The following is a 14,986-nucleotide window of genomic DNA, read 5'->3' on the forward strand; positions in this document are numbered from 1 at the left end:
AAGCCACAGCTTAGATCTCCCTTCAAACAAATTTGATAATTCATGGCTGGTGATCCTAACAAATTGCCTTGTTCAAAATAAACCTGGGATATTATTCCGAACCAAGTGTTGACAATTTAAAACATTGATCTTGGCATAATAGTCAAATTTATGGCTTTTATAGTCATTTTGCTCTACCTCAATTCCATCACAACAGGTATAATCACTTGACAGGCTCACTGAATAGTTCTCAGTTGATCGGTTTACCTTGTGAGTCTTCACAAATGTTAGTTTCTCGATTATGTAAATTAGTAGATGTGTGTGTTGACTCAGTGATGATGTACAGCCTTGATCGATCTCCCATGCTGGTATTAGGCATTGATTTATCCTCATTTATTGCAGAAGACATTGATTTATGACTGAAAAACAGTCAAGTGTCACCTTTGATCTTAATGCTCTTTACTCTTTAATTTTGTACACGCTTTAAATGTGATTTAGTTCTAGCTAATAACTTTGTACCCTCCCTCTGTTTAAAATTTCATCATCCTGGCATCGTAACTTTTCACATTTAATTGAATTAAGTTGTGGGGAAGACGTGATTGCTGGGTGTTAGAGAGAATATTTTTCATCCTTATAATTAAAACATGATAGACGTTACTTTAAGTTGCAAGAATTTGATTTTTATTAACCAAAGTTTTCCAATCAATGGTTTCAAACATTGTTTTTTTATGTTTTTAAAGTTGGTGAAGGAGTTGACTTTGTAGATTTCTGTAGCATGTTCCATTTTTGATCAATGTAGCCATCATATGTTTGCCAGTTAAGCTTCTCTACTTTTGACAAGGATAGACAGTGTTTGAAATTAGGGGGTTCCTTGATTAAAATATGATAGTAGAAGACTTCAAGGATGCCAAGAGCCCCTTAATTTTGAGATAATTCATTATGTTTCCATAAACATATAAGTTATCATTTTGCTGTGTCTTGCTACACAATGTATAACCCTATCAAAAGTTGGGTATTGTTTTATTTCCCTGCTGTATCGCCTTATCCTGTATACAAAAGACATGCGGCCATAAAAACCAGTGGTTGATAGCACGAGCAATGATCCAGATTTAATGCTACAAAAACAGTTCATGAATTGTAAGCTCTAGCACCTCAGTTTGATCAGCTTACAAACGGTATGAAGTACTTGGGACCTATTTTGACATGGAATTTCCACAGGGAGACAAATATAGGGTACCTGGGGCCTACCCTGACTTGGAATCTCAAGTGGATACAAACAGAGAACTTATTCTGGCCAAGTATCCCTGCAGAGAGACCAATATTGGGTACTGGGAACTCTACCCCAAAAAGAGGATGTGGACAAAGCAGTTTTCCTTATATGTTGTCTGTCAACAATTTAATTTGTTTATAAAACATCCATTACACTCTTTCAGTGAAGAGATATTTGGAGTCCAGTCCTAATCATTTCATTAATGTCCCAGCAGATTCTGAATCTTTGTCCTAAACAGTCAATAAATGTCTTCGCTGGGATCGGTTCATTTGATGTCCTAACTGTCAGAGGTGATAAAGAGTCTGATTTATCCTATTGAAGTTGCTCAAAAACATTCAGCAAATTCTGTTTTGTACTCAGCCTTTTCAGATCGGCTTTCAATATGCCACAATAACTCATGATATATTTTTTACAGAAAGGAAAAAGAGCATGCAGCAACTTCCCAACTTCTTGTCAATTTCAAAATAATGGCAGAACTAGATGCAGCATTAGAGCAATATAATCGTCTGGATTGGGAATAGTATATGACAGCTTTGGTTTTAATGTCATATTGATGACAAACAACACACAGAAAACCAGCCGACTGAAAGATACTAGATTCCTCATTAAAACTTGACCAACCTGAACGCATGGAGCACGGAAAGTGAGTCAAAATAAACCCATGACGGAGCCACATTTACCTCAGCTATTCCTGGACATTTATATGGCAAACTTGACAATGAATATCACGCTTGTTTTCATTAGAAGTCTAGACCTAACTTAAACCTAGGATTATTTAGTCTATTTGATGGATATTGTCTCCCATTATGGCAGACCTCGTGCCACTGGGCAGTACACATGGTAGTCGTGTCGGACCTTCAACACTGAAGATGTCACATGTGTTTTTAATGTCATCATAAACTGATTATTTCTACCTGACCCTCAGTGTCTGGTTATCACCAGAGTCTGTATTTTGTTTCAGTAACACATTGTCTAGGCAATAGGCCTGGAGATCCTGTACGATTGTCTGACACTAAGGTTGTCTTTATAGTTGACTGCATTGCTTTGGGTATTGATATTAATGGCCTGTTTTTGTTGGAGGAAACTCCTCTGGCAGCCATGATGAAACCTGGTTAGTCCAGTGATCTTATTCCAAGATGATCTTAATTTGGGACCAAATTATTCTCTTGTCTGCAAGGAGATATACTGATGGAAACGATTAAAACAATGATGGAACAGTGAAAAATATAGGAAAATAAGCTTTACTGTCAGTAAATTTGAAATATCATGCATACAAATTCAACCCTTGAAGATCCGTGGTAGAATAGGTCTTCAGCAACCCATGCTTGCTGTAGAAGGCGACTATGCTTGTCGTAAGAGGCAACTAATTTAATATGGTGGTCAGGCTTGCAGACTTGGTTGATGCATGTCATTGTATCCCATTTGCGTAGATCGATGCTCATGATGTCAATCACTGGATTGTCTGGTCCAGACTTGATTATTTACAGACCGCTGTCATGTCGCTGGAATATTGCTTAGTGCGGCGTTAAACAACAAACAAACAAAACCAAGTTTACAAATTCAACACATGTCGGAATCAAATGTTGAAATGTGTATTGTTTCCAACACATATTTGGTAGACAAGGCTGGGAACCAATGATAGCATATCATGTTACTGTGTCTAAAACTGAGTGTTCCCTTATTCATATCCATCAGTATATGTTAGCCAGTGTATTTGTATGGAATCAAAACTGTCCAGGATGGTATTGTTTCAATGGGTCTGACAGGTCTGAAATTTTGGGGTCCCCTCATCTGATAACAATGCTAAAAGCACTTGACACCCTACCAATGAGCCACATCCAGGTTAGAATGTGTTCCCTGTGACCTGTACTTCTCATGTGAGGCGGATCGCGATATGGCAGCAATATTGCTGATGTGATGAATTTTTTTAACTCACTCACTCACTCACTCACTCATGTGAGGCGGCTTATTGGATAGGTTGGTCAGTCGCAGAGATGAGGTTGATTGTGTGTACCCAGATGGCATGGATTTTTGTTCATAATATCAATCACTGGCTGATCTGGCCCAGACTTGATTATTTACGGCTTGCCTTCATATAGCTGTGAATAAGGCTGAGTGCAGTCATACAAACACTTCACCATTGTGAGGTCTGGCAGTACCTTTTGATGTTGAGTGGACAAACTTGACCAAAATCTGGCAAAATTTGAAAATTGAATAATGTTGTGTTCTCTGTAAACTATACTATAAATTATTTTTTGTTTGTTTTGGTTTTCTTCTTCTCTTTTCTGAGAGAAATTGAATTGAAAAAAAATTCAGACAAAAGTCCTGTAAAATGAAAGTGGTTGGGTCCAATGAAACAAAGGCATATTATTGTGCATAAACCTTATTACAAAAAGCAAAAGACATGAGTATGGTGAATGAACAATTACTGATTTTGTCATGCATGTTTTGTAACAGATCGAATATGAGATACTGTTTTGACTCATACACAAACAACATTCTTGTGTTATGAACTGAGTATTCTATGTGTACAACTCCATTTGTATTAAAATATTCAAAATGCAACCACCAACAGTGCTGCTATGTGGCCTGGAGTTACATCAAAGACTCTCAAACAACACACACCTATGTGTCACCAGCAACCCGATATATATATGCACTGTCGTGCAAAATTGATTTCTTGTCAGATTGCTCAGGTGAACTTTATATGTAATTCAACATCTTGGTTTTGATGGGGCAATATTTTTGATGCAGCCATTCAGTATAAAACTACCAAAGAATCATGTTGAATATATTTAGTTGTAAGGTGAATATGTTTTTAACTTCCGAAGTAACGATACTGCAATTGGTTAAGGATTGAAAATATGTACGTCATTAGTCAATGACAGTTGCTTAGATGATTTGTTAGCATTTCAGTGACTTGTGAGAGTTAGGTCTCCTTCAGGGATGGAAATTAACCAAGAACTTTTTCAAGCCCAAATAGTCATAACACAGCAATGCCCCCTCCAAATCTTTGAAATTCTACTAGCCGTTAGGATAGCTTTAACATACCATATTTTCTTGAGTTTAGTGTGTACCCAAGTATAATGCGCACCCCACTCTAGCAGATTCAGTATTTTGGAAAATACTTTTTCGAATATTATGCGCAGAAAAAAATTATACCGTACCCCGTCACTGAATTCCAGTAAACGAACGCGTGATAAGAAACTTGGTCAGTACAAATTTGAAATTTGAGCTAAAAAATCACCAGACATGTTGATTAACTGTTTAAGTTGTATTTTTTGCTCTGCTAGGCATTGTTTTACGTCTAGGGATTAAGATTACCTTTTGTATTTTCTCGTAAACTAACCTGGAAACAGCAATCAGCTGTACACACATTTTCTTGGAATCTTCCGGTTATTCAGTTAAAACTTACCCAATGATATAATTTTAAAGGATTTTGATGCAAGGATCAGGAAAAAATGTATATATTCCAATATCTTGTTATTTTAATTGAAGCTTTTACTAAATATATTTAAGATTGTAATAACCCTAAGTGTAGCATGTCGGTGCAGCTGATCGCTATTGCCGGTTATTTCTTTTCACATGGAACATTTTGACCAGTCACCGACGAGGCTGCCACGCACGTGATCGCGAGAACTACATGTCAAACTACAACAAATATGACTTTTAATGAGTCAAAGTATGGCATTTATGATATATGTATCCATTCTCTGTCAACTAAAGTTCGTTTCAAGGCGTCAGTAGTGGTAATCTGGCCGTGGTTGCTGTTAATAACAGTGAGTTGTGCGATCTTCCGATCGCTTCAAACATGATTTTGCCAAAATTTATTAAAACAATATTAAAAGGAATTTTGAGTAAAATTAATGAAATAAGTTACAAACATAAGTCCAGATATATAATGAACACTTTTTATAGGCAGACAGTGTAATTACATGATTAATTTGCGCACTTCAGTATGGATTTGTCGACATGGTATTTCCGGTGTTACGTGCTCATGGTAATGTCTTTGCGTTGGGGGACAAAAAACATCAAAACTCATTATGGCGTGTATAATGCTGTGTTTTTTTGGAAAAAAAGTGCGCACTATACTCAAGAAAATACTGTAAGCAAAACTGGTTGGGGTAGCAGACAAGACCAAATTTTCACCCCTTACTCCTTATCATGTGTTCATATCCAAGATTCGCCCTGATGATGTTCCTGGGTCTGTCAGCACTGTACTGAGTCATCTTGTGGATTTCTCCAAAATCGTAAATATTAAGGACCTGCATCACTTTGGGCTTTCCTGGCACATTAAGATTATTGTGCATACTGAATACTGTTCAAGGGTCTGTAGTTAAATTTCCAATTGAAAGAAGAAGGGCTTCAGTGTGCATTTATTACTTTGGGCATGCTTACTGCCGAATGAGCCAAATTTACATTTTATGTAAGAGACATATAGAGAAATCAGTGAGTGAACAGTTTTTGATAGATGTGTGATTAATATTTTTTATATTTATTAAATATTTTAACCACAGATGGAAAAAACATCATGTCAGTGTGTGGAATATTCAGCAAATGGATTAAAATATGCACATTTACATAATTTCCTCATTTTCGAATGTATAGCGACGTTCCACTGATGATGTCATACAGTGCTGTGACATCTCGTAACGAGGTGTCAATGCAGTGATGTAACAGCTTCAGGATCCTTTCTGCACTACTGCCATTCATGTTTGCTGTGCGCAATAAGCAACCTGTCTTAAAATAGGAATTAATTCAATTTTAGCTTCATCGCTTCATTTTAATGATATATTGATGTTAAGTATGTCGTTTAGTAGGGATGGTTATTGGAGGTTTAAAGTGTATCACAATATTTTGCAATGCACAAGGCCAGATATTGTATAATTCTAAATTTTTAATCCAGAAGCAATCTGATATATTAAGGTATGAATTGAAGTTCATAAATGAAACAAAACAAGATGCTGGTACAATATAATGTTTACTCAGTCAATAAATACGCAGCGATCTTGGGGCTCTGGATGCTTGCTCCTTGGCAGTGAAGGCATTTGGCAAGTATACAACATTAAACATGTGATAAAAATCCTTATTTGAAATCACTTGAAATATCAAGCATGAAAAAATGAAATTGTGATACGTAATGTGACAAGGATGAACCTCAATTTATTGATATATACCGGTAATACCTCACACCCATATCGTTTAGTATGTCATTTAGTTTAATTGTCATTAAAGAACTGCTGGCACATGACACTTTAAGTTGTGCATTGAACACAAAATCATACCAGCTGACATCATTCAAGCCCACTCACTTACTCACTCACTCATCCTTTCTAAAACAATATGGACCCCTCATTTGGTTCTATCTGGTTTCCTCTGGTTTTATGTTTGTTTCTTCTTGTTTCATCTGGTTTTATCTTGTTTGATCCGGTTTGTTGCAAGCCTAACACTTACTATTTCATGTTTCATATACACTCTTCCTCATCTCATGTGCGATAAGACATGTTGTAAATGTACTTATCAAATAAAACATATTTGTTTTGTATTACACATAAACTATACACTGTATACATTATATATATTTCTTGATAATTGAACAAACTAATTATGATTATTAAGAAATGGACTTTATGGCGTTACAGATTTATCAGTCCGTCACAACACAATGTCAGACAGACCAGAATAGCTTGATTTCATGCACATATTTTGAGGAAAACAGAGAATTACATCGAAATTTAAAACTGCTGTGTACCTCTTATTGGAACGAAAATAAAAAAAAAATAAAAAAATGAAAACCTGAATAATGAAAATCTGAATAAAGACCTGTCTTCAACCAAAACACCATTGAACTCTCTGACTCTTCAAACAAAGAAGAGGTGTACTGCTTATGAAATCAGTGATTTTAGCCTTTTTAGTATTTTCCAAATGTTGTCATGCTTCAGTGACCGACAGTGTAAACACTGTTTAGCCTGTGGTCTGTATGTTATATATATATATATTCCCTGCACACACTCAAGTGTCTGTTGTATTCAACTGGCTAACCAAAGATCAATCGATAATAAAGTTCAATCGTTTTATTACTTTGTAACCTTTCAACCTCAGATAAATGAATACCGTCCTCAAAATAGTTGCCTTTTGAGGGCATTTACCCAACATATTGCTACTTTGTTTAATTCACGTTGGGGACAATTTGATATGCCGAGTTGTGTCCCTTAGGCATGCCAGAATACTTTGATCATGGTTTTGAATCACATATTTGCCCTATTTATGTTTCTATGTTTGACAGCACCATACCAATGCTCGTAAATAAACTGGGAAATGTCTGAGACCTGCATCATTTCAGGCTTTCCTCCCACATTAAACATACTGTTAAACCGCTCCTACACAACCATAATGAATTTTTTTTGCCATCATTAAATATTTTGAGTTTTCTTATGTCTGATTTGTTGTTAGTTGTTTTTGCCTCATTCAGCAACATTCCACCTATATGACGGCAGTCTGTAAATAATCAAAGTTGGACCAGACAATCCAGTGATTAACATTATGAGCATCGATCTACACAGTTGGGATAGGATGACATGCATCAACCAAGTCACCGAGCCTGATCACCCAATCCTTTTAGTGGCATAAGTAGCTTGGGAACAATTCTAATCCGGATTTCCAAGAGGTGTCTAATGTTGGATGGGCAGATATTTAGATTGGTAGTTTTTTTATTGGGTAACAGATCCATAGTCACTCTTCAAAAACATAAGGTTGGGAGGCATGTGATACTAGAAAACAGTTCAAATGCATTTTCCTACATCCATACTGTGTTCAGAGCATTGGGTAAAAGATTCAACTTTTTCATTTAGTAGTCAAAATGCACATTTATGCAATTATCTTGAACACGACATAAAACCCTATTTCACCCCTCACCACATTTAAACCCTGACAGGTTTCAGTCTTAAAATCTAAAAAAACCCCTATAATATCAGCGGTCATGTGCTGCTACATAGGCAAATGCAATCCCACTTACAGTATTTTTTATTTTTTTTCACACACAAGAATACACTTCTTTTTTTCGCCCTAATAAAAACTGGATGTCATTTGCAATCTTTTCCTGAAAACCAATTTATACCTTGATGCTATGACTTTCAAACTTAGTTAATAGTTCTCCCAGTGGACTCAGAATTGAAACATTTTCTTTTAAAGTTTCCTAAGGTCCAGCACAACCTATTACGAACCTACATCTCACTCAAAGAGTAAGTTTTATTTCTGTTCTATAACATCCATTACAGTTAAAGCTCCGTTAGCAATGAATAGTGTTTATGTTTATGTTTGTGTACAGTATGTAGATTGGCAATCTACATTGGACAGAACTCCATAAACACAATCTGCAGCTACAGTGGTACACACCAATATTAAAGTATTTGCTTCATTGATGACAGCTGTTCCATGTGGAATGCTGACAAATACAATAGTCTCTCTGTCAGAGGTACTGCTTTGATGTCGTTTTGCCATAACTTGTTTCTGATGTTTCTGGCTGGCTGGCTGCACTATATTACGATGTACGTATTTGATGCTCATATACATGATAATTGGGTAGGAGCTGACCTTTTGTATTATATTATTATTTTATGTCCACATAATCTCTTTGTACAGCATACAAATTCTTCATATGATTTGCACAAATTTGTATGTGGATATTAAGAGTAAGTGGATTTTTAGCAATAATCCAAAGAAAGTATATAAGAAATGGGTTTTCGCATATGACCAATTATGTTACCATGCTTACAGTTGATCAGAAGCTGTATGTCTTGTAGATAATGTTCTTTTTAACAGATCTGCTGTTAAAACAGTAGAAAGTTAAAAGGATTCTTCATGCAAATGTAACACAATGATTTTACCTAGGTATGACTGTTTTAGTAAAATGTTTCTCAAATACTTTATCAAGGACTCAAGTAGAAGTATGTGAAAGTTTGTAATCTTGTGAATATGATAAGTATGCAGGTGAATACTATATGTGGAAAAATAATTAGTTTGGAGCTATGAATATAATATCTGAGAGATTTAATTTTCAGGACAGTGATTTCAGTAATCAATTCTTTCCTTAAGTATTATCTGCACTGTTCCCAACGTTGCTGATGTGATTACCCAGTTGAGCTGCTAACTCTTTTGGCTGTCCAAGTACATGTTTGATTGATTTAAAAGATTCAACTTCTCCAGACGACACACCAGAGGATTGGCTTCGTATGGAATCCTTCAAGTAATTTGGCAGAGATTTGAGATAAGATTGAACATGTAAAAGCACTCACCTTCATTCTCAAGCAAGCATACGTTTAATAGATGTCTCCCATTTAAAGTGCTGCCCCCTATCCTCAGCACTGTCCGCCCTTCTGTCAGCCCACTCTCTCGATTCTGTCAACTACTCCAGGACATTAATTCCAACAACGGCAATCCTCGGCAGCGGTTGGCGATCGGCACGACTCGTGTTGCGTTTCAAGCCTGTGATGGAATGGACGGATCAATAGGTCTATATGTCGTTGCTAGGAGCAGCCAGCCCCCTCTATGTGACATGTGAAGGACATTGACTCTAGCGATCATAGCAGAGGCAGCAAGGTGTTCTCTCAGCCATTGAGTCACAGATCTCTGACACCACCTGTAGCTATGACTGTTGAATGGAAGGAGAGATCTGTCACTTGGCTAATATCATACACAACAATGTCATGCTGATTTTCTCCTCGGCTTTGCGTCCGATTTGTCACCACCTACTTGCTATGCTGAGAGTTTGGTCAGATTACCATCAGAATGGCTGTTTAAATGGAACACACTTTCCTGATCCCCTGTATAATATGTGCGAGTCCACAGCCAGCTGATTCAAGCCCTATTCCAATTTGGGCTTTGAGTGTCTCTGTCTTAAATGAAGGTGCTGGTATTTATAGATTATTAATGTGATTTATCACATGGTGGTTTACAGTTTTCTTCCACAAAAACGTGCATGGAATAATTCTTTGGGTGATCAGTTCTGTCCCAATATTAAGTCTGTAGAGATATAAATGATTGGTTCATGTTTTTGCATATCTGTTTGTAATGCAGTTTTCTCTGGAACAAGAATTTAAAAAACCAGCAGATTGTTTTTTAGGGATCTGTTACAAAAGTTGTTGAAATGAGAGGAATTTGCGAATTTGTGCCAGTAACTCTATCCAATGCACACAAACAGATCTATTTAATAGGTTTGTGGCCATTCTTAAACATCATATAAAAGATTTGTTTTGAGATTTTGTTACTGAACCCTGAGCTTGATGATACTCTGGTTACCTAAACAGATTTGTTCATTTTGAAAAGTGACACTTAAAACCATGATTTGTGATATGTGCCGGAATATAGAGTGAGTGGATGTATGGTTTGATGGGTGGGTCTTCGAGTGAGTGAGTGAGGTTGTTATGCTTCTTTTTCAAGTGTTTCAGTATATCACAGTGTGTCAGGTTGTGGGAGGAAAGCCCCAGTACAAGTGATGAGGTCTCAGATGTTTACAAGTATGGGTATGGTGCTGACAAACCTCGAACATTTTGGGACGAATTGTCAGGATGAATCATGGGTTTCTGGCTCCCCCAACAGATGCAACTCTGCACAGCAAACTGCAGCACCATTGATGACTGGCCTCCCATTCCTCCTAATGCATTAAGTTGACATGCAAGTGATAAACTGGAAAAATTGATAAAACTTTCTGTTGATGTAAATCTCCCATGTGTTATGGAGGTGGTGTAGTAGCTCAGTTGGTGATGTCATTGCTCATCATGGGTTTGATTCCACAAATGGTGGCCAATCCTGGTTACCAGTGCCTTAAAATGCCCTGACTATTGCTAAAACTGGTGTTACTTATAGGATACAAATTTCCTTCAATCTGTCTCATCTCCCTGGGGAGGATACAGCAAGAATGCTTAACAGTGAGCACTTGGCTTTCTGTTCCTACCAGGTACCCATTTACTACTGGTTACAATGGATACATTTGATCAGTGATAATGCCATTCACAGGCTTTCGGAAATATTTCAGAGAAAAGTTTTATGTTAAAAGGCTTAATCCAAGAGATTCAAAGGCCAAGCCTTTTAACACCCAAATGTATTCCGTGACCATCAATAGCTTCTCTAAAATAGTAAATACAATAGACTACTTTGTGCTCTGATGTGGCCTGTGTATCTCATACCTGTGGTCACAATAAGCATTTGTATCAGCCTCTTTAGTAATACTATCAGACCTTATATGACAATGATGAATAATTGCTGTTCCAACATCAAACACTGAAATAGAGAATGACTTCCCTTTCAACAAGAATTGGGAAAAAATTGGTGTCTGTAGAAATGTTCCTAAACCTTGCTTTCCTTCATCAGATAACTGGTACCGAGTGCTCTCGCGATCGGCTAAACACAAGGTAGCTTCCTCAGAGGCCATCTTTTATTGATGGGGTAAAGTGTAAAGGGTGCCCATGTGTAAAATTTCTAATTTTCCATCTCTTTGTCGTGTCTTGGTTCTGAGGGCTGGCAAACATAGCCTTGTTCTCTGTAATTGGTTTATCTCGTAATCTGGCGTTGTCAAAAGAATAGGATGTGGATGGATGTATTTTATGTTTTTGTCACTCTTTGAAGCTAGGACGGTCGTCCATTTTATGTGCCAGTTAAGTCAGAAATAGTTGAAGTTGGTTTTGAGATTTCCGCATTTTGAGTCATCATTGATATAAAGGAGAATCCTCTTTGGAAAAAAAGTTAACTTTTCAGGAAATGTATGCATGATTTTATGGCTATGAGATTGGTTGATCTTATGCATAAGAACAGAAAAACACATGATTGTCAGAATTATACTCTGATCGGTTTTCTGAAAGCCAAGATGACTCGTCTAATCTTTGTTTGTCACACAGAGGTAATGTTGATGGGAATTTAAAGTGTCTCGTGTTTTGTAGTGCTTGAAATATTATTGTTTCCCTGTTTTGATGATCAGAGCATTCAGCTCTGTTTGATGTTTTTATGTGTCACGTCATTGCATCTCCTGGGCATAGGTCCCCGCTTATGCATCATATTTGTCTTTGATGGTACCTAATCTGGGGATTGGGTGATCACAGTGACTACTGAGTAAAATATTGATACTGATGATAATAATCATGACCATATGTTGTATCTGTCCCTAAAGCATGCTCATAGCATTATACAATTATTACCAAAGCTAATGGATCAGTGTGCACTCAAGTGACGTTCTCAGCTTGAGTATACAACCCAAACTGCTGCTAAGGCTCTAGGAGGTTTTGCATTCATATTACCATCACATCCAGCCAGGTACCCATTGACTGCTGGGTGATTATTATTATAAACAAAGTCATTTGCTTAAGGAGCCATCACATGTTTTATGACCTTTGAGTCGGTATTGTGCAGGCCTAAGCCTCTAAAACTCTCCATTGTCGAGTGTTCTGAGGGTGGGCACCCATCCACCTCCTCTCTATAATCAAGTGTTCTGAGGGTGGGCACCCATCCATCTCCTCTCTATAGTCAAGTGTTCTGAGGTTGGACTCCCATCCATCTCCTCTCTATAGTCAAGTGTTCAGAGAGTGGTCACCCACCTCCTCTCTATAGTCAAGTGTTCTGAGGGTGGGCACCCATCCATCTCCTCTCTATTGTCGAGTGTTCTGAGGGTGGGCACCCATCCACCTCCTCTCTATTAGTCAAGTGTTCTGAGGGTGGGCACCCATCCATCTCCTCTCTATAGTCAAGTGTTCTGAGGTTGGACTCCCATCCACCTACTCTCTATAGTCAAGTGTTCTGAGAGTGGGCACCCATCCACCTCCTCTCTATAGTCAAGTGTTCTGAGGGTGGGCACCCATCCATCTCCTCTCTATTAGTCAAGTGTTCTGAGGGTGGGCACCCATCCATCTCCTCTCTATTAGTCAAGTGTTCTGAGGATGGGCACCCATCCATCTCCTCTCTATTAGTCAAGTGTTCTGAGGGTGGGCACCCATCCATCTCCTCTCTATTAGTCAAGTGTTCTGAGGGTGGGCACCCATCCATCTCCTCTCTATTAGTCAAGTGTTCTGAGGGTGGGAACCCATCCACCTCCTCTCTATAGTCAAGTGTTCTGAGGGTGGGCACCCATCCATCTCCTCTCTATAGTCAAGTGTTCTGAGGTTGGACTCCCATCCACCTCTCTATAGTCAAGTGTTCTGAGGGTGGGCACCCATCCACCTCCTCTCTATAGTCAAGTGTTCTGAGGGTGGACACCCATCCATCTCCTCTCTATTAGTCAAATGTTCTGAGGGTGGGCACCCATCCATCTCCTCTCTATTAGTCAAGTGTTCTGAGGGTGGGCACCCATCCATCTCCTCTCTATTAGTCAAGTGTTCTGAGGGTGGACTCCCATCCACCTACTCTCTATAGTCGAGTGTTCTGAGGGTGGGCACCCATCCACCTCCTCTCTATAGTCAAGTGTTCTGAGGGTGGACTCCCATCCACCTACTCTCTATAGTCAAGTGTTCTGAGGGTGGGCACCCATCCACCTCCTCTCTATAGTCGAGTGTTCTGAGGGTGGGCACGCATCCATCTCCTCTCTATAGTCGAGTGTTCTGAGGGTGGGCACCCATCCACTTCCTCTCTCTAGTCAAGTGTTCTGAGGGTGGGCACCCATCCATCTCCTCTCTATAGTCAAGTGTTCTCACGGTGGGCAATGTGGATAACACATATTTTTTCTGTTTCAGTTTGTGAGATTTTACGGAGTCCTGTTTCCATGCTTCTTTGTGTGTGTGCTGCTCCTGACCCTCAGAGGTCACTTCCTGAAACTAGCATCAGGTGAGTCCCAGATCATACACTTTCTACTTCATGGTTATTTCGGTAATTGTGATTTGTCCAAATTTATCAATCACTCATATTTAGGTAACCTTGAATCAGGGAGCAGGTCAAAAGTTTGATGTGTAAAATGTAAATTCCTGAAGTTTTGAGATGAATGATCATGGTGTATTGTAAAATGGTAATTATTTCACCTTTATATACATATATAACTACATAATACATGTTTGAAGGTTGGACTTTTAGCCTAAGATTCTCAGCAGATCTGCTTCATATTGGTGATTGATTTGATAGAGGTTCCCCATACATGACAGTTTGACAGTGAACACAAAATCAAACCAGCACACATTGTAAAGTAGTGTTGCTGATACATTGTTGCTGAGTGGTGACACAATACCTGTCTATGTTTACAGATGACACAATACCTGTCTATGTTTACAGGTGACACAATACCTGTCTATGTTTACAGGTGACACAATACCTGTCTATGTTTACAGGTGACGCAATACCTGTATGTGTTTACAGTTGACACAATACCTTTACATGTTTACAGGTGACACAATACCTGTATGTGTTTACAGGTGACACAATACCTGTCTATGTTTACAGGTGACACAATACCTGTATATGTTTACAGGTGACACAATACCTGTCTATGTTTACAGGTGACACAATACCTGTCTATGTTTACAGGTGACACAATACCTGTCTATGTTTACAGGTGACACAATACCTGTATATGTTTACAGGTGAAACAATACCTGTCTATGTTTACAGGTGACATATGCTGCCCAGGAGCTGAGGCTGTGTTTGTGTACAGTAAGCCATTTATTGTGCTGCCCTTTGTGCTTGCCTTCCGATATGTCGCCAGGTAAATGAATAACTTACACAAAGTTGAAACCTTTTTTCTTCTTTGTGCCATCAAAATCCTTGCTT

The 14,986-nt window shown here is 38.2% G+C and overlaps 2 protein-coding genes across 2 annotated transcripts in view; one reads left to right on the forward strand and one right to left on the reverse strand.

Moving 5' to 3' along the window:
• Window positions 1–9,682, reverse strand: part of LOC139468074 (uncharacterized) — a 36,155-nt gene extending 26,473 nt beyond the window's left edge. The window contains exon 1 of the mRNA XM_071249782.1: window positions 9,544–9,682. The gene's annotated coding sequence lies outside the window, so the exon portion shown is untranslated. The remainder of the gene's footprint in view (window positions 1–9,543) is intronic.
• The window catches only part of LOC139468073 (GPI inositol-deacylase-like), an 83,035-nt gene that overhangs the window by 62,298 nt on the left and 5,751 nt on the right, over window positions 1–14,986 (forward strand). The window contains exons 21-22 of the mRNA XM_071249780.1: window positions 13,963–14,053; window positions 14,828–14,921. Of these exons, the coding sequence (XP_071105881.1) occupies window positions 13,963–14,053; window positions 14,828–14,921 (185 nt within the window). The remainder of the gene's footprint in view (window positions 1–13,962; window positions 14,054–14,827; window positions 14,922–14,986) is intronic.

Source organism: Haliotis cracherodii, unplaced genomic scaffold (assembly GCF_022045235.1).
Source record: "Haliotis cracherodii isolate W230 unplaced genomic scaffold, xgHalCrac1.p SCAF_2, whole genome shotgun sequence".
NCBI lineage: Eukaryota > Metazoa > Mollusca > Gastropoda > Lepetellida > Haliotidae > Haliotis > Haliotis cracherodii.